The sequence below is a fragment of the Typha latifolia genome, chromosome 4, assembly GCF_019914945.1.
Source record: "Typha latifolia isolate L0001 chromosome 4, TyphaL0001v2, whole genome shotgun sequence".
Taxonomy (NCBI): Eukaryota; Viridiplantae; Streptophyta; class Magnoliopsida; order Poales; family Typhaceae; genus Typha; species Typha latifolia.
In genome coordinates, this window is record NC_133089.1 from 15,957,920 (window position 1) to 15,972,936 (window position 15,017).

General features: G+C 40.3%; 2 protein-coding genes and 1 pseudogene across 4 annotated transcripts; 1 reads left to right on the forward strand and 2 right to left on the reverse strand.

Moving 5' to 3' along the window:
* Positions 1-20: 20 nt before the first annotated feature.
* Positions 21-5,647, reverse strand: LOC140786031 (phosphoribosylaminoimidazole-succinocarboxamide synthase, chloroplastic-like; annotated as a pseudogene).
* A 316-nt stretch (positions 5,648-5,963) lies between these two features.
* LOC140786377 (serine/threonine-protein kinase PEPKR2) lies at positions 5,964-10,703 on the forward strand. The gene is made up of 4 exons (XM_073134762.1): positions 5,964-6,065; positions 6,264-7,037; positions 9,727-10,023; positions 10,109-10,703. Exons 2-4 carry the CDS (start codon positions 6,284-6,286, stop codon positions 10,420-10,422), a joined length of 1,365 nt encoding a protein of 454 aa, XP_072990863.1. The 5' UTR covers positions 5,964-6,065; positions 6,264-6,283; the 3' UTR covers positions 10,423-10,703.
* An 876-nt stretch (positions 10,704-11,579) lies between these two features.
* LOC140786188 (SNW/SKI-interacting protein A) lies at positions 11,580-14,189 on the reverse strand. Of its 3 annotated transcripts, none has more exons than XM_073134437.1 (2): positions 14,028-14,189; positions 11,580-13,731 (listed from the first exon to the last, which is right to left on the reverse strand). In XM_073134437.1, exon 2 carries the CDS (start codon positions 13,670-13,672, stop codon positions 11,876-11,878), a length of 1,797 nt encoding a protein of 598 aa, XP_072990538.1. In that variant the 5' UTR covers positions 13,673-13,731; positions 14,028-14,189; the 3' UTR covers positions 11,580-11,875. The 3 variants fall into 3 exon arrangements, with proteins under 3 accessions (XP_072990538.1, XP_072990539.1, XP_072990540.1); XM_073134438.1 differs by having other exon boundaries at positions 11,580-13,802; XM_073134439.1 differs by having other exon boundaries at positions 11,580-13,822; positions 14,028-14,188.
* Positions 14,190-15,017: the final 828 nt, after the last annotated feature.

Consider the following 15,017-nt stretch of genomic DNA (forward strand, 5'->3'; position numbering starts at 1 on the left):
TTGAATAATAGCGAGCTCTGTTTAGATCGAAATAGAAGATCCTCATTAGATGACAGAACTCAACTTACAATGTTACAGGAAAAGTACATCATACAATGACAGCTTAAGTTACAAGTTGATTCTTTTCAGCCTATCAAAAAGCACATCCCAATGAACCAGAGAATCATCTCCTTCTCTACATCATAAAATGACAGCATAAGTTACAGTTGATTCTTTTCAACAATTCTCTCAAAACTACCTCTAAATGGACAAGGGGATCCATCATCTCCGTGCAATTCATGACGTGCCAGAAATCAGCACTATGGTGAGGACTTGCACCTGGACCTGGAAAGAGAGCATAGGATGATGATCATCCGCTTTGAAGGAACCGAGGAAGGAACATCATTTTCCAGGATTCACGTTCATGAAAAATAAGGAGCTCCAGAAAAAGTATGAATTATTAGCTAAAAAGGCATGATAATTTAAGGGCTGCACATACCGGGAATCATAGATATAACAGGGCCTTTGAGACATTCCTTGATATCCTGTCATGTACCAGATCCTGTACCAAACAAAATACCAACACATCTGGATGAGACATCAATTACATAAATGAGCTAAGAGTATGTTTATATCTACCTCTGTCTCTGGCAGCTCAAAGTTGGAATCTGTTACTGTCTCAAAAAGGAAGATGTACCTGCATTGCACGTAATGTAAATTAGCCCCTCTTTAGGTGAAAAGATGGCTACTTTAATGGGTGCTTATCAGATCCAATAAATCTGAACTTCTCTATGCCGGACGGCATTTAAATGTTGACAAGCAAAATTACAGTAAATCACATGCTTTGGTAGGAAATATACTGCCAAGCAAGTTCACAAAGAAGTTCTTCCGGAGCTTCTGGGAGAATCTGACATGAGACAGATCATTGGAGATATCAACATTATAAAAGTCTTGAATCCAAATATTTGAGGTCAACTGTTTGAGTTCCTTTCCCCATTCAGTTATATTTCTTCAGACAATCTGAATAAGTAGGTAAGCAGAAACTACATGCCTTATCTTCATATGGATTGCAATTCCTTGAACCACAACTGTAAGAATTCCTAGAAAAGATTACTGTAAAAAAAATTGACGGCAACAATCTGGATTCTGTGGTAAAATGCTACAGAAATATAGTGCAGAAGATGCACTAAGCAAGTTGACCTATACCTAAACCATAGTTAGGCACCAAAAAAAGTACAGTCATACTTGATACTTAATTACCTTATCAACATTTTCAGGTTCAAGGCCAACACTAAACCTCTGTTGACATGAATTAGTGACCCAATATCTGCTGGAATCAGGAGTATGCACCTAAATGATCAGAAGAAAATAAGATGACCAGTTTCAGTTAGAGCTGCTAACAAAACTCTATAATGATTTTGATAGTAATATTTTTACTAAAACTAAAGCAGTTCAGTTGGGAGTATTTGGTAACATCAAAATTTCATTTTCAAGTACAGGAAGTTGCTCACACTGAAGAAAGCTAGAGGCCAGCAAAGAACAATATGTCGTAACAACTGAAAAGCCGAGCCAATAAAACTATGGTTAAAATGATAAAATATCGAACCTCATCTATCAACATAATACTTCCATCGGTTCCTTTTCCAAATTCATATTTCATGCCAACTTCCATTCTCCAATGCCACTTGCTGCAAGAAGAAAAAAACATATCATGATTTAAGCAATACTAACAATATATATGCATCAACAAACAATACAAAAAAGCAAAAGAGCATGTAACACATATCATTGTACTTCCACCAACAAATCGCATCGTATGCATACTCCAAAATCCATATCATTAGGTAACAGTTACACTTGATACTAGCAGGGGTGATGAAACCCACTCATATATGAACAGCTATATTACAAACTTTACATTAAACTTTTAACCAAAAAATTTAACGCTTTTACAGCCACTGAATGCTCTTCGAGATCTGCAAAAGTCATCCCAAGGTGAAAAAATGTAACACACTTTATCTCTTTACACCTTGAGATGATTTTTTGAAAATCTCAAGATGTATTGAATGGCTAGACAGGTGTAGTCCAAGTTCAATCTTATATAAATAGATTCTTATATAGTCAATTAGAAACTTCAAACCAAAGTTTTGACAGAAGAAAAACACCTTTACGACCAATTACTGCACGTAGTCATTGTGAAGAGCTTGTCCCAAGATGGATAAACAAAAAGTGATGCCAATTTATTTCACACGGGATTAGTTTTTTGAATCTCAATATGCATTTGTCACAGTATTGTTAAAACTTTTGTCAAAATTTTAGTGCACAATTTATTAATTAGTATCATAGTAGGCAAAGGATTGTTACTATTGGTGTATTATGGTATTGACATAGCATTGTCCAACTGTGTCAGAAGCATATGCTTTTATTGTCTAAATGTGGCGGTAATTGTTGTTTGCATGGGCATAAAATATCAAAAACTTAAAATCCAACTAGGAAAGAGAAGTTAATAAAAAAAAGTAAAAGTAAAAAACATTGCACAGTCATTCATCATAGATGGCAGATTTGACACTAAAGGACATCAAAGTTCAATGTTGATATACAATGAGACCTATGCATGTGAGTATCTTTTGATTAATTGTTAGACAACCAAACAAGAACAGGAATATAAAAAGTCCAGGACTACATCTGAAACTATCAAAAATCATATATGCATGTGAATATGTTCCCGGTTAGTGGACAGGCACAAATTTCAGAAAGTTGAAATTCAGACTCAATTTAAAGTTTTTCAGAAACAAAATGCAAAAATTCAGTTCACTCAGAAAAATCAGAGAAATTGTGTTGGAGGGAAGGCCTTTCTTTAAGAAAAGTACTATCATGGCAGTTGATTATAGAAATAATAAATACTGACCTGTCCATATGCTAATAAGCTTAAGGCTCTGCTGCTTACTTCAGCGTAATCATCTTTTGTCATTAAACCCAATTTGATTACCTGGGCATCACCAATTACATAGGAATATAAGCACCGTAACAAATAAGAATTACGGCAAGAGAAGATAATCCAAACAAAAGCAATATACTGATTACAAAATCAGGATAGCAACATTTTTGGGGGAAAGGTCATGATCTTGTAAGCATAGACCCAGGTCTTCAATTATCAGTAAAGGTAACTTAAATGAGCAAAGAGGGATCAACTAAAAGTCTAAAACAAACCTCATCAGGAGTCACAGGAACATCATAATTGGTAGATTTGATTGTAGGTGTAAGAATATTTGTTGGTAGCTTTTGATTCTTTACCATGCCTGAAGAAAATGAAGCAAGCACTAATATTAGTTAACTGAAGCTAAAAGAGAAGGCCATCTGTTACAACAGCTTAGTCTAGTACCTTCAGGAAGGACATTGCCACAGTAATTCCTCATCCCCTTGCTATAAACAGTCCATAGGTCAGTGCTACCAGTAACATAATCTCTTAATGCAATTAGATATCAAAATACACAATGTCAATATAACAGAAAACAAATAAATATATGAATTGAAAATATACAGGATGCTACAAACTGTTCAAAATTTCAAATCAAGATATATAGGTGAAAAGATAACTATTATAGTATTATGTAACATGCATTCTCATTTTCCAAACAACATTTACCCGAACATCCAAATAAAGTGACAGATAACATAAGACTCCCCCAAACACTCATAATCTAAGTCCTTAGCAACTAAATGACACTTAAGCAAATAAAGTCCAAAAACTTGTAAGAAGAAATTTATGAAAGCTAACAGATACTCGCAAAGGTCATAATTGAAAATTGCAATCAACAATGAGAAAATATTATTGACGGTTACAACTCTGCATCAGATACAATTTTCTGTTTGTATTAGTTGTCTTATGAGTAACTTAAAGATTCCGGATTGCCTGTACTATTTGATATCAACTTTCCTAGTTTATCTTATCCACATCGTCGTTCTCATTTACTATTATACATGACAGATTTCTAATTGCAATCTAAATTCCAATATCTTTTTGTAGGCAAGTTTATTATTTCTGGTGTTTGAGTTGTAGGCAAGTCTCAATTCTCAAACCAATAAATGATGTCTCTGATGCTTTAGCTCGCCAAGCATTTCTATCAGATGATAGACCAATCTCACCTAATAATGGCTCTTTAACTAACACCTCCATATATATTATCTGTCCTTGTCTTATAAGATGGTCAGTTAATTATTAACTATTATATATTTGCCCTCTTATATACAGACAGAATAACACAATAGTCAGCAAGAAATTTGACAAGCAAGAAGTCTCACCAACAAATTCAACTTGGAAGACTGAGCATTTCTTAGCAATTGTTACATTTTTATCTGGAGAAGAAACCACTGCATTTGGAGTAATATGTTGTGTTTTATTGAACCACTACAGACTCGTCTCATTAAGAAACTGAAACCACGAGATCAACCCATGAGATGGATCAAATACCCGTCGTCTTAATATGCATCCAGAACAAATATTATGCAATAAGCAACAAAAGTGGATGCTTTTGACTTCTAAAAAGGTTATCTTTTGGACGGTTTCTACTCAAGACCTGGCCTTTTAAGGGATGGAGGGGCAAGAACTCGATCAAAAGCGCTCTGCCAATCCGTGGTAACCAAAACCAAATATTCTCCGGCATCGTAAACATCCCTCATATATAAGAAATCACATGTTGGCTTCAAAAACACGCGAAACAGCATAAGACAAGATCAAAACCAATCCGAATCACGCATCGCATGTAACCTTTCCCCTGGATTTGGATCCGATCCCAGGAGCGGTGCTGTCGAGGTGGGTCTCGGACAGGCAGTTACCGAGCCGCCCACGGGCGGCGCGGATGACGTCGTTGCGGCGGCGCTCGTCGGCGGAGAGGACCGCAACGGGAGGAGGCCGAGAAGGGAGCAAAACCTGTTGGCGATAACAATATGATTCCAAAAAATCCGATCAAAATAAAGTTACAAATTTCAGAATAGTGGAGTCTAGTGTTGGACACTATCTCCTTAAGACCAATTCGCCCTCCACCGATTGCTTCTGGAACAGTGGACGTCGGTCTCCCAGGATACAACGACCTGAACCGTGCTGTACTCTCTCTCGACCAGTAGACTCAAAACTTTGACCCGTGCGTGCGAACCGAACCGAGCCGAGCCGGGCCGGGCGGCGCGCGTGTGTGTGTTAGGTTGCATAGTAACCTTTACCCACAAAATAGGTACCCCTTTTGGGGCCCAAAGCCCATAGGAAGTTTGTTGCTTATATACCATACTAACATTTCTCAAATATCCAATATGGTACTAAACTTACTTTCCTTTATTTCCCATTGCCATGATACCCACTTTAGAGCCAATTATCATTCACTTCTCTTCATGAATTTGATTAAGTGAATATATGACAATAAAGTATGCTTTGAGCTAAATTGATTCCACCATTAAACCATTATAAATAATGTGTGGGCCCCACTTAAAACTTAGCTCAAAATTAATAAAATATTCATGTCAAAATCATGAAATTACCAACAAAACCATGGCGAGGCGAAATCTCCGAGGAAGAGGAGGGAAGAAGGGAGTTCTTGGTAGTGCTCCTGATGGGCAGCGTCATTGCAGCAGAATCTTGTCTCGGTGCGTTGCGATTTCGCGCCTTATCGGCGGTCATTGTTTTTCTTTTTTAAAAAAATATTTTTTATTAGTTTGGGTCTTGGGTAAATTCGTTATGCATTTAACACCCTCCACTAACAACTTATTATGGTCTCGATCCTACTTTCTGCCGATAAAATGTTTTACGTAAAAGTTACCATATATCCCTGTACCTCCGGTTCATTATTCTCGATCCAATACCGCCTACGCGTCGCCGTCCTCTCAACATCACTGGTCTTCACCCCTACTCTGTTCGGTCTCAATTAGTTAAACCGTACTGCGGGCCCAGCAGAAGCTATTACACCGTCGCGTGGACCACACGCTAATTAAAGGCGCCACCGCGCGATCGCGTCCTTTTACTTGCGTGCTTCTCGTTTTCTCCCTTCTTCTCACCTCATCCCATAACTGTGCGTCGGGTCACTCGCCCGATGAAGCAGGTACGCTTACCGCCTTCCCCCTCCTCCCCATTTCCCTCTTCTCCTCCTCCTCTTCCCCCGTGGCGATTCTAGGGTTTTCGTCTCTTCTCTTATCTTCCCCTCCTCTCTCATTCCACGATGGCTCGCAAGAAAAAGAACAAGGGGCTTCTCGCCTTCGATCTCGTCCCCTTCCCCTAATCCCTGCCTCTTCTGCGCTAGGTTTTCCTGAATCGATCGCGATGGAATCGATGAGGAGGAAGCGGAAGGGGACGAAGTCGTCTTGCTCCCCCTTCGGATCGCATCTCTCCGACGACGGGGTCGGCGGGGCAGATCTCGACCGCCGGAGCAAGAAGAAGAAGAAGAGGTGCCGCGATCCGAAGCCGGGATCTGAGAAGATCGGTTCTTGCAATGAGAATGGCGGCGGTGGGATCGTGATGACCGCGCCGCCCTCGAGCGGATCTTGTCCCGAAACCCCTGGCCGAGGGCTTAAGCGGAAGCTTGGATGCATCGAGTCGGCGACGCGGATCGGGCGCAAGAAGAAGCTGGAGCAGGAGTACGTCCTAGGGCACGAGATCGGGCAGGGGAAGTTTGGATCCGTTAGGGTTTGCCGCAGCAAGGTGAGCGGTGAGGACTTTGCTTGCAAGACTTTGGCCAAGAACGGCGAGGAGACGGTGCACCGGGAGGTGGAGATCATGCAACACCTCTCTGGCCACCCTGGCGTTGTGACTCTGAAGGCGGTGTTCGAGGGCTCGGATTGTTTTCATTTGGTGATGGAATTTTGTCCAGGGGGGCGGCTTTTGGATCAGATGGTTAAGGAGGGAAGGTACTCGGAACAGCGGGCGGCAAATATACTGAAGGAGGTGATGTCTGCTGTTAAGTATTGCCATGAGATGGGGGTTGTACATCGTGACATTAAGCCGGAGAATATACTTCTTACGAAGGCAGGGAAGATGAAGCTTGCGGACTTTGGGTTGGCTGTAAGGGTGACTGATGGTAAGATTTCAATGTCGCTGTTGCCGCATTACATTGTTTTCTGCTTTCTTTACTTCTCATTTATATGCCGTTAAGTATTGTCAATGGATTCTTGTGAATGCCTACTTACTTTTCGGGATCTTGTCCTGTTATGTCTATCAGGTCGCTTCACTGAAACTTGTGAAAAGGTATATTTAATGTCTTTTCTCTTCTTAGCAAAACTTGATGCTTCTACAATTTCAGTTGACTGTTCTTTGCATAATAAAAGTTCGTATGATTAAAAGAAACTAATACTGACACACTTGACTGATGTGACGAGATGTCTTGTATCCTAGATCTAATTGCATCTCCTGCAATTTTTTCATGTGTTCCATATCAGGATGTTTAGATGATTGTTGTAGGCATTAATTTATCTTTGAAACCCTTGGGATCATGAAGCAAATCAGCAAACAGGAAAATGGATGTCTAAAGTAACTCTGTCCTTAAGAACATGTTGAGCACTTAATCATGGTAGAAACTTTGGATTTTTTATGTTAGTAACTTAGTATTGACTTATTTAAGCTTGATACTTAGTCCTCAACATAGGTTGGCAACACTGTTTATCTATACATCTAGATGGCAAGTTAATATGTTTTTATTATTAGATGATTAAACATTCTTTCATGTCGCTTGTTCAGCAACCCACACACATTGCCTTCCTAAAACTCTGTTTCTGCTCAGAGATTTCATTATTCAAAGTCTGTATTTTGTACAAATTTAATGAGTCTAACTATATGAAAGGACCGTGCCCCATTGGTAGATTGTTTTGGAAACTAGGAGGGTTTGGATGGATTACCACTTCAGTCAAAGGAGCCGCACCCTGTGGATTGCTTACATCAAAGAGATTATCTATTATGTTTCCATTAAGAACCTCAGATATTATCTATCAATTTTTCATAAATGGACTTCATATATGGATGATTTACTTGGGTTGGAGAATCCTTTGAGAATATCAATTGTATTGGGATGTATTTGAGGTATGTTTAGAGTTCTATAACACTATTGTTATAAGCATTTGAAGAACATGTCGTCGGATCTCCACCTCTTTTTGTCTTGGTTGTACGTTGGGCACAATCTGTCATTTTCTTGGGTATATTTTACCCTATGTGTCTGGAATGCAATTGTCTAGTCAGCATGCAACATGATACTATTTTACTTCAAAGATCTTCTATTTGGGTGCATGCCTTGTCGTGTGCCATCAGTGGTTACAATATGTCAAAGCAGGGCACTCTTATCTCGAGGGAGCAAAAATGAAAAGTATATTATACAACTTTGTGGTACTTAAAATATATTGTTAAGATTGGTCCTTAGTCACATTTCATATGCCAGACTTCTGCTGTTAAAATTGTCATTGGTTTTATAAAACCTAAATCAAGACTTAAGATAAAGAACCAATGTGGTTTGGATGACTTGTTTTGATGGGTTTTTCGCAAGATTAAAGTAGTTTCTCGTTGAAGTGGATCTTATATGACATTTTAGGTTGGATAAGTAGCTTTATGGTGAACTTAACCTGACCTGATTTGTTGCTTTTATATTTATTATTGTTGTTTCATCATTTCTCTGTATATTGTTTTGGTATTCATGATTACAAATTCTCTATTGTTTAGTCACCTATATTAGGTATATGTTCTTTCTTATTCATTTCTTCTAGGGAGAGAGTCAAGATTAGGGCTGTCAAAAAAGCTTGCGGGCTCATGAGGCTTGCGGGCTCGACTCGTTAAGAGCCCGGCTCAAGCTCTAAATGAGTCGAGCTGAGCCAGCGCTGGCTCGCTCAAGCTCGGCTCAATTAGGCTCGAATATATATATACTAGGTTTATAACCGTTGGATCTTAGATCCAACGGTTTGTATGATATGTATAAGTTATGAAAAATTATAGCCTCCAAACTTTCTCTCCCCAAAATTTCCATCGGCTAAACATCACCACTGAAATCCTCCCCAAACCTTCGTCCTCTCGTCCACCTCCACGACTCCCCTTTGCCGATGGTGATGTGGGGGGCGGCAGCGGATCCGACGGTGAAGAGGAAGATGCGGTGGTGGATCCAAACATCGAGGAGTGGAGCATCGACAAGATGTCGACATGGTGCACAGTCCTCATTGAAGAGCAAGCCGATGTCGTTATGTCGCTCTACATTGTCGACGAGTGAGTCCACTTCTCGCATAGACAACCGCTTTGTCGCCGTCCTCACCCCCGTTGCACTGGTGAGATCTTGCTCTCTCTCTTTGTCTCTCTCTCCCTCTCTCTCTCTCAAGGTATTTGTTTGAATAGTCAATGGCGTACGTCCGTCGCCGTCCTCACCCTCGATAATCGCTTCATCGGCGAGATCTCCCTTTTGTTGTCGAGCTCGAGCCTCATTAGGTTGGAGAGCTGGGCTGACTAAGTTTTTTGGGCTCAAATCAAGCTTGAGCTCGAGCCGAGCTGTGCTTTTCTGCCTCTTGAGCCGAGCTGGGCCCAGCTCGGCTCGATTACACCCCTAGTCAAGATGACGTATAGAGGACTTCTTTTCAAAGCGAGGAAGTCTTTTAAAAAAATAATATACTTTTTTTTTTCTTGTAGCATGACTTAATTGGCCTTATGTGCTGAAAATAGTTATTGGTGCATGTTCTTGAAAGAAAAAGATTTAATTATGATCTCTTAGCCTCTGACACTATTTTCTAAATCAATTTGAACAGGTCAGAGGTTGTCTGGTATTGCTGGCAGTCCAGCTTATGTTGCACCAGAAGTTCTTTCAGGGAATTACTCAGAGAAAATAGATATATGGGGAGCTGGTGTACTACTCCATGGACTGCTAGTTGGTGTACTTCCATTTCAAGGTGGTTCACTAGAGGCCGTTTTTGAAGCTATTAAAACAGCAGAACTTGATTTCTGCAGTGGTTTGTGGGGCTCAGTATCAGAACTTGCAAGGGATCTTATCAGCAAGATGCTGACTCGGGATGTTTCATCTAGGATGACCGCTGATGAAGTTTTAAGTATGTCCACTTACATTTTTCCTTATTTATTCATCTCAAGTTTCTGTTAGCATGGTTCTGATTTTACTAATGTGCTTTAAATCAGGGCATCCATGGATCGTGTTCTACACTGAGTGTCCATCCAGGGCAATTCCTTGTAAGCTGAGGGTCACTAACAGTAGTTTAACACCCAGAATACAATGGGAGAGGATTAGAGCAGATTGCGACTCCTCATGTTCTGATACATCGAGCCATAGATCAGAGGACCAGGATGAATGTGGTTTTGTTGATGTTCTTGCAGCAGCGATATCACGCGTCAGGATATCTGAGCCTAAAAGGACTAGGATTTGTGGTCCTGCCATCCCTATCCAACAGGAGTGCTCATCTAATATGAAGGCTAACCTCTGCACAGCATTCTGACTGCGGTGGACTCCCTCCTTTCCTCCCTCGCTCCATGTATATCATCTGACTCAGCGATGCTATTTCCTTTCTGAGATGGTTTGACCTTACCTGAGATTTCTTACTCTGTCTACTGATATTGTCAACTGGCTTTGTCGTTATGGTTTTTGCTGTGACCATGCTTGTCATTTATCCGAAGCTTGTAACGAACAAGGATGATCTGTAAATTCCATGTACATACGACTTGATCTTCTCGTTTGGATATTAATCTATATCAAGTCATCCTGATTTAGCTTCATGTACATTGCCAGATTTGGCGTATATTTTTGTTATAATATAATTCATAAATCTCTACTTTAATAGGTCTAACAAGAATGACCTAGAAATAAATTCATGCATTTTCTTACTGGGCTCTTTATGCATCACTTAATCGAGCGAGTTGCATAGCCTCTTTGATTTCGAGTTCAGGCCGAGTTTTCAAAATTAATCCCCTAGAACCAAACATATATACATATATTCAATTTTCTGAGAAAAAAAGCTTGAAGCAAGGATAATACAGTGGGATAATATAATGACGGATCCGTCTGATCAATGTCGGGCAAATAAGCACCTCCAGAACGACATGTAAAGAGGAGTTAATTCCGAGATCAAAGTTGACTATGGGGCAATCCTGGCGCGTTTAGCACATTTATCCACAATAATAGAGCAAGGCATAAAGCTTTCAGTTGGTCATACTCCAACAAATTCGTCCATTATGCATAGACAAATCCATCAGTTTACTCCATCTACAATCGGGATCTCTTCAATGGACAGGAAGGGGAGGTAATATCCTTTTCATCTTCCAGAGAACTTTGACAAGAGATAAGACTACAAAGAAACACATCAGCGATGCTGGATAATGCTCTTGTTCATTCTTCTCATATTGTTCTTTACTCCAGCTTGAGCTTTTATGAGTGTCATGTGCTGTCCAATTAGGCCAATGAAAGATCCAAAACACATCAACGTGATCCAACTTCTTGCACCAATAACTTGATTGATATGTCAAACATCGATATATTTAAGCAAAAAATTTCCTAGTAGCTGGAAGAAAATCATGTTATATGAGATGCATCAGGTTGTTCAGGTTCTTCAAGCACAAAATTAAACAACAAATACACTAGAAATGTAAGAAACCATACTTGAATCAAACTTGTGGCACACAGCAACTGTCTCCTAATCAGAAAACATGCTTTGCCTAAATTCACGCCTAGTCATAATCATTCTTCATGAATACACATCAAGATACGTAACTAAGGAAATGTAAGTTTAAAAACTCACAAAAGTTTGAGGGTGTAAATTACAACTTGGCCAAAGCATAGCGGTTTAAACAACAACCACACGTAGTTGTAGATCAAAGCAAATATACTTCATTGCACCACTTGTATCCTAAATATAGGTGCTTCAACAACAAATTTATTGGAACCAGGGCAGCTTCTCAACGCCCTCTTTCAAAGGCTATACGACTCCTTCCAGATCCTCCACCCTCATAGTCATCTCTCATCGAAGAACCAGCACTTGCTTTCATAGTTCCTCCACCACCAATCTTCTCCACTGCCTTCTTACCCTTCTTCACCTCAGTCAAGAACTGATCCAAACCGAAGGGATCATTCTCTTCCTGCTTATCAAACTCAACTGGCCTGTCTCTCTTGCTACCAGATGCTCTCTCTGAAACACCAGAGAATGCCTTGTCAGGCTTAAACCTATCTGTCTTTAGGACCTTCTCCAGCTGCTCATCAGCACCTCCATACATATCAGCATCAGCATCCTTCTTAGGCCTGTATAGCGTAGAAAGTGTAGGTTGTGCTGTGAAAAGCCCCTTATCATATATGTTGTACTGGTCATCAGCAGCAAATCCAGACTCCATTCCCTTATCTTGATTAAAGAGCCTCTGGTCATACATGACCTCCCCAGAGCGACCTGCTCCAGTATTTGCCATGCCAAGAGCAACCTTCTCACTGATGTCACGATCCCTATCCCTAGTAATTTTACTCTTCTTACCCATTGCAGCATCCTTGGCTTCCAATCTCCTCTCCCTCTCCCTCTCACGCCTACGCTCCTCACGAATTTTATCACGTTGCAGCCTCTCCTCCCTTTCCTCCCTCGTCTCCTTATGCTGTTCATGGGGCTCAGGCCTCATATCACCATCATCAATCAAACTCTTGTCAGCAGTACCAGCAGCAGCAGCAGCAGGAGCAGGAGCAATCCCAGTCCTCTCTGAACGTGCCTTCTGTGCCAGAGCACGAAGCTCCTGCTCCTTCCTGTCTTTCTCCTTCAACATCAATTCCTTCTGTACCTTTGACCTCATCGCAACCGCTTCTCTCGCCTTCTGCTCCGCCACGTACAGAGCTTCAGAGAGCTTTGCAAAGTTATCATTGATCTGTACATCCTGAAGGCCCCTTCCATCAGCAGCCAGACGCTTGTCCAACGGGATTGTGTACCCTTTTGGATTTTTCCAATTAGATATGCAAGGTGGGATCTTCCAGTCCTGTTGGTCCTTCACAGTGACAGGGCGTGGTGGGGAATGCATGATCGGCACTGGTGGTGACCCCGATGCTTTTGGAACCCTCTTGTGCTTGAACTTTGGTGGCTCTAGGGGGTCTACAGGCATCTCGACCATGCGGATGATCCTCTCCTTCGCTCCGGAATTGAATGCAGCAGACTGCTGTGACGGCTTGTACTTTATAAACTTCGACTCGGAGTCATGTGTCAGGACATTCTTCGGCTGCGCAGCACTCAACCTAACATTGACAATTTTCTCTAAAGCAGCTTTTGTCCTCTCTGTTGTCTCCTCAATCTGCTTCTCATATTCCTCTGATTCAGTCTCCTCCTCAATCACAATTTTTGGGACAAGGTCCTTATGTTGCGAATACACAATCTTGGAAGCGTTTTCATTCTGCTTCACAATAGCATCGAAAGCAACATTTCCATGTGAATCCACAGTGAGAGGAAGGATCTTGGATCCAGTCTTCTCATCCCTGCGGCCCATACCAAGCGGGTACTGGCCAACGTGGATCTCAGGGAACGCGCCCCCGTCGCCAAAATCCTCAGGCTTCCGAGGGATGAAACCAGAGCGTTTCCCATAGGGAGGGATGAGCTTCGTCTTGATCACAGCAGAAGGAGCAGAATCCGTGGAAGAGCCATACCTCTCCTTGAACCATGGGTCCGTCGAGTGATCGTAAAAAGATGCGGAGGTAGACTTCGCCGGCGGCAGAAGGTCCTTAAGGGCCGCCATGAGGAAGAACCGACCCGATCGGATACGTATAAAGCAAAATACAGCTTATTCCCTGATATCTGATGACAAGAAGAGAATTTTCTCACCCAACCAATAGATTCCGATCAAGAACACACTTCTTCTTCTAAATCTACCAAAGGAAAGGAAACCCTAATTATAGAATAGATGCGAAATCAAAATAAATTAGCGGAAAACATAAGATCCATATAGAATAATAAATCCCCCCAAATCTAAATACTAGTAAATGCGGTATCGAACCATCGAAAGAACAAACAAAGGATCCACAACAAAGCGACTAAAATCGATGTGATAACGCTGCAGAAATCATAAACCAGGAGAGGAAATCTCTACTGACCTGAATGAAGGAGAGAGGTATCGAAATCAAATTGCGCAGAAGAGGATCCTAAGCTAGGGTTAGGGCTTCGGAGCTCCGGGTATGAAAGGCGAACCCTAGAAGAGGATCGAAGAACGGAGGATATCGTGAATATAGAAAAAGCTTTTATAAAGCCACTCTATTACTTATCTAAAGTAACCCGCTATTATTTGTAGGTAGGGTGAAAACGGGTCCGAACTCTGATCCGAACCGCTATCCAACTTGATTCGCATACAAAAAATTTTATGTCCGGATATAATTTTCAAATTATATTCGGATATCGGATATCAGTTTACCCGCGTACTTGTAAATAATTTATGATTTTTAGTTTACTTATATAAATAGTGAATATTAATATTATTACTAATGATGTGTAATATATTAGTTATAAAGATTATTTTTATTTTATTTTATATATATTTGACATAAAAAATTTATTTTTTATGAAACTCTTAATATTTTATGTTAATTATATCTAAATAAAAAATTATAATTTATTTAAAATTTGATCACATCTGAATCTGACTAAAAATATAGATTCGGATGTTTGCAAAAAAACCCATGGGCCTTAGTTCTACGAGGCCCAATAAAGGGAAATTTGCAAAAGACTCCCTATTTTATGGGTTTATTCTGTACTTGGCAAAGTTATACAAGTATGATTACTTAATTTTAGTGTCCTAATTGCGTATTCTTTTGTAAAAGTTAGATCTTTTTTACTGGTAAGGTATAGTTTGAACCATAAAAAAGTTCATAACGCCGACGTGTTGTTTGCAAAATTTTCCAAAGATAAGTTATTCTAATCTTATTTATAATGAGTTTGGATTACGAACTTTACGTCAAAAGACTTCTATAATAATCTTTTACTAGTTTTCTTTTTCAATGGTCGTATCTGAATATAGAAACGAATCTAGGAAGATAGATAGATATCTACGAAACATGGATATAAATTCGTGTTAGATTCGTCTCGTCAGA

Excerpts from the sequence above, each read along its gene's own strand:
- LOC140786377 (XM_073134762.1), top strand. The coding sequence starts at position 6,284 with ATGGAATCGATGAGGAGGAAGCGGAAGGGGACGAAGTCGTCTTGCTCC. Across the intron at positions 7,038-9,726 it reads GGCTGTAAGGGTGACTGATG|GTCAGAGGTTGTCTGGTATT; the intron begins GTAAGATTTCAA and ends CAATTTGAACAG. Across the intron at positions 10,024-10,108 it reads GACCGCTGATGAAGTTTTAA|GGCATCCATGGATCGTGTTC; the intron begins GTATGTCCACTT and ends GCTTTAAATCAG.
- LOC140786188 (XM_073134437.1), bottom strand. The coding sequence starts at position 13,672 with ATGGCGGCCCTTAAGGACCTTCTGCCGCCGGCGAAGTCTACCTCCGCA.